Source organism: Mixophyes fleayi, chromosome 3 (assembly GCF_038048845.1).
Source record: "Mixophyes fleayi isolate aMixFle1 chromosome 3, aMixFle1.hap1, whole genome shotgun sequence".
NCBI lineage: Eukaryota > Metazoa > Chordata > Amphibia > Anura > Limnodynastidae > Mixophyes > Mixophyes fleayi.
This window is the reverse complement of record NC_134404.1, coordinates 237768120-237776588: the sequence shown is the minus strand read 5'-3', so window position 1 is coordinate 237776588 and position 8469 is coordinate 237768120. Positions and strand designations below refer to the sequence as shown.

The following is an 8469-nucleotide window of genomic DNA, read 5'->3' as shown; positions in this document are numbered from 1 at the left end:
CATAAATATGTTAGGTAGCAGCCTGTACCACATGAATAAGAGTTTAAGGTTTTATTCACGTAATACAGGCGACTGCCTAACAGAATTATCACCTTTTCTTCAAATCTCAAAAATATAGCTTAATATCTACAGGACTTAGGTGTTGATTAAAGACCAATATAAAGTTTTCTAAAAATTGATTTTTGTTATTCAGTTGAAAGGCACAATTATTCTTCCATATCACTAGTATTAGTGTTGTTTGGACATAGGATAACTTGTCAATTAAAAGGTGACATTAAAAAAATATATATTTAAAGTATACTTCATATAAAGTATTTAGTGCATACTTGCTAAATAAATATGTACCTGCTAATAATTAAATTAAAACAAACAACTCAAGTGGGGCAATGACTCATTTATTGTTTCTTGACAATTCTCTGGCTTCTGTTAGGTCAATGTTTTAGAAGTTACAAAACATCTTAAAATAAATTACATTTTATGTACACTTTACATAATCTTTGAGTCACAATCAGTATGAGGTTAGAATGACGGACATTGTCATTTGTAGAGTTTGGGACATTTTCTGCAGCCCAGAGCAAAGAACACTGTCAACCTGAGACAGAATGTTACAACTAAGATCAAGGAAACAAGTTTAGAAGCATTTGCGGTGGACAATGGATGGACCAGCTTCATCATATTCCTGTTTTGTGATCCACATCTGCTGGAAGGTGGACAGGGAAGCCAAGATGGAGCCACCAATCCATACAGAGTACTTACGCTCAGGTGGAGCAATGATCTATGAGAGATAAGATAGAGGTTTAGACAATATACAAATTAAATTATTAAATGTTTTCTAAAATCAGTTATTTTTAGAAATGATTTACATAGAACCAGTGTATTCTGCAGGGGTTAACTGGGCAATATATTTGTTTAATAGACAATGGAATACTAAAACTGTACTAGTCTGCTGTTTTGAGGTAAAGAGCTCTATAGGAGGGTACTGAACTAAATATACTTTAAGATTCAACAAGATAAGTCATGTTCTATATATTAAATATAATATTTTATGTAATCATTGAAATTACCTTGATCTTCATGGTGCTGGGAGCCAGAGCAGTGATCTCTTTCTGCATACGGTCAGCAATACCTGGGTACATGGTGGTACCGCCAGACATGACATTGTTGGCATACAAGTCCTTCCTGATGTCAATATCGCACTTCATGATACTGTTGTAGGTTGTCTCATGAATACCAGCAGACTCCATACCTGGTATATTTATAAGTTAGAGCTTTAGTCTGACAGAAAACTATTTTGTTGCTTGGAAATGATAGAAAAATAGACAAGTTTGTACCTACCAATAAAAGATGGCTGGAAGAGAGTCTCTGGGCAACGGAAACGCTCATTGCCAATGGTGATGACCTGTCCATCAGGCAACTCATAGCTCTTCTCCAGAGAGGAGGAGGAGGCAGCAGTGGCCATCTCATTCTCAAAGTCCAGAGCTACATAGCACAACTTTTCCTTGATGTCACGGACAATTTCACGTTCAGCTGTTAGTGGATGAAAGAATAATGTTAATGAAATATATGCAAACATCCCAAAATTGTACATGTACAAATATGCAAACAACAGCCTTATGTCTTTTGTGAAGAAGGAAGAATGATCAAGGAGGTTATACAATCTGAGCTTTTCAAGTGAATTTAAGTGACCTGCAAGTGCTCTTTCATAATTAAAAAAAAACATGTTTTGATATATAGAAAAAACTTACAGCCATTTAATAATTAGTTGTTATATGTGTACAACTAAATGTAGTTTCGCTTTAATGAAATAGACACTTTTCTTATAAATTCTTATCTGTTCTATTCAACAACTACTGACTAAGGAAAGTGTTAAATGACCTGAAATGTTCTTATCTAGAGCTTAGTTAATGGGGCTCTCTAAAGATGGGTACACACCTATGCAATCTTACTTCAGATGCAAGATTATCATCTTACCAGTTGTGACAAAAGAGTAGCCACGCTCTGTCAGGATCTTCATCAGGTAGTCTGTCAGGTCACGACCAGCCAAGTCAAGACGCATAATTGCGTGTGGCAAGGCATAACCTTCATAAATTGGGACGTTGTGTGTTACACCATCACCGGAGTCCAGCACAATACCTAGAGGCAAAAAGCATTTATTGTTGAATGTAATTGTTTACAACTCATAGAATACTGGGCACACTTAGTACACTTAACAACCTTGCTAATGATGTTAAAACTTAGTGTACATAATATGCTATTAGAAGCACTTTCTACAGTAAAGTCTCATATAGGAATAAGTACTAGTGAATGTGCTACAAATTTAAATCACTTTGTTAACCTACACTTTGCATTTCTTGATAACTATTAAAAACTAATAATAATACCTATTCTTGATAGGAATACTAAGTCACTTTGTCACTTACCAGTGGTACGGCCAGAAGCATACAGAGAAAGCACTGCCTGGATTGCAACATACATAGCTGGGACATTGAAGGTCTCAAACATGATTTGAGTCATCTTTTCACGGTTGGCCTTGGGGTTGAGTGGAGCCTCAGTGAGCAGGGTGGGATGTTCCTCTGGGGCTACACGCAGCTCATTGTAGAAGGTGTGATGCCAGATCTTCTCCATGTCATCCCAGTTGGTGATGATACCATGTTCAATTGGATATTTAAGAGTCAGGATACCTCTCTTGCTCTGGGCCTCATCACCTACATAGGAATCTTTTTGACCCATACCAACCATGACACCCTGAAGAACACAAGGGCAAATATGTATGAGTAGCTGAATTGATTTTCTGTACAAGATGGATGGATGCCTGTGAAACACTTACCTGGCCAGATATTCCCAAACTTTGGCCAGGTAGTGTTTCACAGATTCCTCAATATATATGAATCTATATATAAATAACATTATATATAATTGTATGAACAATTAATGTATATATTATATAGATGGTTTTATTCTATTTATTAAAATAATCTTTCTACAAAAAAGGTGGAAATTTTTTTTTAATAAATATTGACTTAATATAGGAATATATTTTCTTCTAATCAACCCTATGCATACCTGGTGGCGGGGACGCCCAACAATAGATGGAAATACTGCTCTTGGGGCATCGTCTCCAGCGAATCCAGCTTTTACAAGCCCGGAGCCATTGTCGCACACAAGTGCGGTAGTTTCTTCATCATCACACATGGTGGTAGCTTTCTGAAAGAATAGATATAAAACATGGCAAAATTGTAAATGCTTGCACTTGACTTTCTGTCTCGTACATCTGCTACTTATGTACCGTAAATCTCTACTTACTCATGGGCAATGTATAAACACATTTATATCATATATATATATATATATATATATATATATATATATATATATATATATATATATATATATATATATATATAATATAATTCATAGTCATCACTACCACTCTCTCCTTGTTCGCTGTAACTGTGCAAACATCATATGCACCACAGTCCATCTCTTATTATTCTTTAGGTAAACTGCAATTTATCTCTTATTTATGTCATTATTTATCTGTAGTGCTTTCTTTAGCTATGTGGTAATTAAAACAATAAATATTTAAACATTTTGTTCAAGAAGTAATAACTACCCAAGAAGTAAAATTTACCTACATGTGTCTCCTATAGACTAATTTTTCTCTGTAGCTTTTCATATAGATTCACACATGCTTGTTAAATGTTGACAATTTCATTTGATTATAAAAACATTTGAACCTGTTGTATCAATGTCTATCAGATAGAATGTACATTTCCATAATATTGGCATTAAAATGCAAAATTGATGCTTAATTTTTATTGTTCACAATATAAATTATTTTTAAGGAAAGTTTACTGAAATAAATGAATTAAATTTTAACCCCTCACAGGGTTGGATAAAGTGGATCAGTCAGTACTGATATATATGTATTCACCCTGTAGTTCCTAGATAGTAACCGAGAACTGGTCTTTACAGGCAGACTTCTCTGTTGCAGCATGAAAGTGATATGACAGCATTTATGACTAAATTTCCGTAAAAACAGAAGTGAAAAAGGAGCCCTAAGTCAGAATTAATTCCTTCTATTCATTTAAAAAAAATAAGATTTTGTTTTTTATTGTATTTACTTTTTTTTTTACTTTAAATGTAAAATAAGGCTCAGTTAATAAGATACTAAAACATAACTTGTATGCACTCATGATCTCTATTCATTTAGATTGCATTAGTTTCCCATGTCATTATATTTTTAAATGACCAATCTATGTATTTATTTTCTTGGCATACAATATTTGTTATTGTGATACCAATGACTTATACCTACATCGCAACACATTACAATGATACTCTTTGACCTATCTATTGTTCTAAATTCATTTTATTTTGTTCCCATTGATATCTATTATATTTAATTTCCTGCCCACGTTAATTTAGATCTACAGATACCTAGTCTACTATTTAACCTCATCCATTTCCCCATTGTTAATAAATAACTCTAACTTGTGTCCCGCCCTCTGATACAGGTGCTCACTCCCCCAGGCTGGCACTGCCCCTTTCTTATTCTCACCTTGGGCTCCGGTCTGTCTCAGGCAGTGCAGGGATGCTTATGCTAGCTCTCCAGCTCGCTCAGGCTGCAGTCCTGTCTAAGGGGTATTTATATATAACCCATGACTCCCTTCCAGCCCACCCTTCGCTCCGTGATCTCTCCCCTTCTGTCTATCCATATTAGGTTCTTGGGCACCGATCTTGCCCCCCTCGGGCTCTCTCACTGGCCGCAGGGTGCCCATACATGGCCAGTCTGGTCGGGCACCAGGTAAAAAGAGGCTGGAGCCGTAAAAGGATTCACTTAGGAACTCTATAGTGCCCATTCGTCCTGCCAGCCCCACGGCAACCAAAACAGAGGAAGAGTGCGGACACATGGCATGCAAAGCATGACCCGATAATTCCCCTATACCAGCGCACTCAGGGAGAGGGGTCTGGGACAAAGATTTAGAGGGGGACAACTGTGTAAGTTGCTAGTTATTTTGTAAACCCTAGATTGCAATATCAGATGCAGCACGGCGGCTGTTACATCCTGCAGAGCTAATGAAGCATTAGTACCTGATAATATACCTGTATTTAACAGAATGGTTCTAATTTCATATGACTATAATCATCGGTCTAGTTATAACAAAGGTAAAATAATGCCATATTAACAGAGGAAATTCTGCACGAAAAATAAATATATTATTATTTTTTCATTAAAATTGTAATCTATAAAGACATTACAGTGTTGTCCTTATGGCTGTGATGTATGTTAGTAGTTATAACACATTCTATAAAGTATTGTTATATGATGGATGTAAGGCAGTTCTTTTAACTCCCCAAAAAAAAGGCAAGTTGCTTAACCTATTCACATCTAAAGAATAGACCCTCCTTTATGACCATGCCAATGTTTTGTGTACATCCATTTTATTGGAAATTACTTCTGTTTTTAGTTTACTAAACTAAATTTTAGAAACAGGACATTCTTTTAGTAAAATGGTGAAATTAATATATTTTAAGTCTGTTATGCAGGAGAAAGTCGACAAAATTAGATGTTTTTAGTATAATGACACCATACAGTATATCCGTAGTTTAAATTTGAAGAGTGATAGGACTGTAGATACAAGTTGTATATTCTTTACGTATTAAATGTAATTTTGTTTTTAACATTTGCATTTTCCGTTACTTATTTTTAACTTGGGGGAAACTCTGTTTTTTAGGGGACTCCCTTTTTGCCAGCATTAAAGGATTCAATGTAAACTTGATGTTATCCAGCCGCTTCATGTAAAATGGATCTAATATTTCTAGCAGACTGGAGATATCTGATAGAGGTCTCTCCTGCACGGCATTCAGACTGTAATCTAGTGGGAAATTACTTGTGCATTCACTGCAATGACATCACAGAATTTTCTGTTTAAACAAGGAAATAAGACATAGCATTCACTTTGAAGGCTATTTGCTCAGCTGCAATAGTGTTACCAGGAACCATATTAGATGGTTCTTGGCATCCTCTCTTGGTCTCCAACCTTTAACTGATTATGTTCGCACCTATAGAAGATCGTTGACATAATTTTCTGCCTGTTGTTTCAAAATGGCATTTCAGAATAAAGAGGTTCCACCCTTTTAAGTTTACAGACTGTTGGCAATTTATGCAGTGGTGGAACTACCATTAATTCGGCAGCTGCAGTTCACTGGGCCCCATGGAGATAATGGAGCCCAGTGCATGGCATAAGCAGAGTGTCGGGGGCGCTGGTCCTCTCCTCACCGCCTCTCTGCATTGGGGCCCACAGCTCGCTAGTTCCGCCTCCGAATTCAGGGGTGTATTGGTCACATGCCTCACTGGGAGTTTTCCTGGTAGGGTGGCACGTGAAGCCATAGGGCTGACTAAATAATTTTTTAATGTTTTTTTTCCCTCTTTTTCATTTTTTTTTTAAACTAGAAAAGGATGTAGGCTTAGTACCCGGCTTAGTACCCGGCTTAGTACCTGATTTGGGTTTATCAGGTTTTGATGTGCTTCCTACTACCTTATTTTATGTGCCATGCAGATCAGTCCTGGGCTAATCCATTCAGCCCCTCTGTGAGAACCAGTAGTTTGCCCCCACTGGCCCTCCAACCTTACCAGTGGTGAGTGCAGCAGTGGTGTCAGTGGTAATCAGCAGGAAGTTTCTTAAGCTCCCTGCGGTGTGTCCACAGACACAGCTTGTATAATGCTCTGAGGGTAGAGATAGCACCTGCGGAAGAGAGGGCACCAGGATCCACTATGGGATGAAGGCAAGCTGGTGGAGGCAGTGTGACGCTCAAGAAAATGTTTTGCTGGGAAACACTGGGAAAAATGCTGCTTACATTATTATTCAACTCCTGTGCTGTGGAAGCTCCATGGTTACACAAATGAAAGATATTGCCCTAACAATTAGCATTCAAATTGCCTCTCATTAAAAAATGACAGCTTTTAAAAGACCCCCCAATTCAAATAACTTTGATCATACTATGAATCTGCAGGAAAACTGAAAATGAAAACCAAAGAGCATTCTACCAAAATGAAATATAACTCCTAAGGGTCAATGGCAAACTCCTCAAACTCTGAGTTGCACCGGCACAGCTCAAATATAAATAAATAAAAATACAAAATGGGAATGGTAATGGCGCTATAGTCCCAAAAAAATAATTCTTGTGTTGTAGGTTCCCAATAAGTCACAGTTTTTTCTTTATCTTCTTTTTGATTGTCTCAATAGTCATAAATATTTTTCAGAATAAAAGAAATCTAAGATTAGCGACAGGGTAAAAGATGGTGATTTAAAAATATGCATACTTGAACTCATGGCAGCTAGAATACGCCTCAAACCTTCCTCAACCCTGACATAACTGGTATCTCCCTGGACCCTAACCATTACAAAATATCCCTCTTTGCAGACGACGTCTTACTAACACTAACAAATCCGTTCATTTCTCTTCCAAACCTAATGCTAGAATTATCATGCTTTGGGGAGCTGTCTGGATATAAAATTATTGACACCTAATCTGAAGCCTTATCACTTCATATCCCCTGCCTTATCCGAGAAGCTCTTCAAATGTCCTACACTTTCCAGTGGCACCCTCATTCCATCAAATATCTTGGGGTAAACATCACCAAACCCTACTTAGGGCTGTACAGATCAAACTATCTGCCCTTATTAACAAGTATTCAACAAGATTTATCCAAATGGGAACCCATGTACATCTCCTGGATAGGAAGAATTCAAGCAGTCAAAATGAATATCCTCCGTGCCTTCTATACTTATTTCAGACACTACCAGTACCAAACCCTCATAGGACACTGATAACACTTTAATCAGGCTGTAATCGCTATATTTGGGGGGGGGGGGCAGGAAGCCCAGACTGAGTAAGTCACTACTTTCCAAATCCAAGGAGATGGGAGGCGTGGGACTCCCACTACTATACGAATACTACCTTGCTACACAACTTAGCCACATCATCTCATGGCACCTCAACCCGGGACTCAAGAATTGGGTGGACATAGAAAACGTGCTGACTACAGATGCACCTGTGCACCACCTACCATGGCTCCCCAAAACTTGCAGACCCACCTCGGAATACACGTGCCCCTCCATCTCTTTAACATTAATCACATGGGACCTGGCCAACAAACGCCACATGTTAGCCCCCTACTTGTTTCCCCTGATGCCCGTCTGGACTCATCCACTGTTTCCACCAGGTCGGTCAGATGCAGTCTCCTGCTGGTGGAGATCGCACAAAATTGACCGCTTCCTACACATTATGGGGGAAACAGCCCCCACATCATACAAAGAAATTTGGATAAAATGCCACTCACCCCCCACCACACAATTCCAATACATACAAATTCAAAATTTTATACCATCTCAATCCCGATCTACATGACTCCGCTTATTCTCCTCTTTTAAACGAAAATGCACATACTGCTGGATGTAGAGG

General features: G+C 37.8%; 1 protein-coding gene across 1 annotated transcript; it reads right to left on the bottom strand.

Annotated features, from left to right (window-relative positions):
• Positions 1 to 379: 379 nt before the first annotated feature.
• Positions 380 to 4684, bottom strand: LOC142144443 (actin, alpha cardiac muscle 2). Its single transcript, XM_075203309.1, has 7 exons — positions 4562 to 4684; positions 3064 to 3204; positions 2421 to 2745; positions 1972 to 2133; positions 1336 to 1527; positions 1065 to 1246; positions 380 to 775 (listed from the first exon to the last, which is right to left on the bottom strand). The coding sequence occupies exons 2-7, from the start codon at positions 3190 to 3192 to the stop codon at positions 632 to 634; spliced, it is 1134 nt and encodes a 377-aa protein (XP_075059410.1). The 5' UTR covers positions 3193 to 3204; positions 4562 to 4684; the 3' UTR covers positions 380 to 631.
• Positions 4685 to 8469: the final 3785 nt, after the last annotated feature.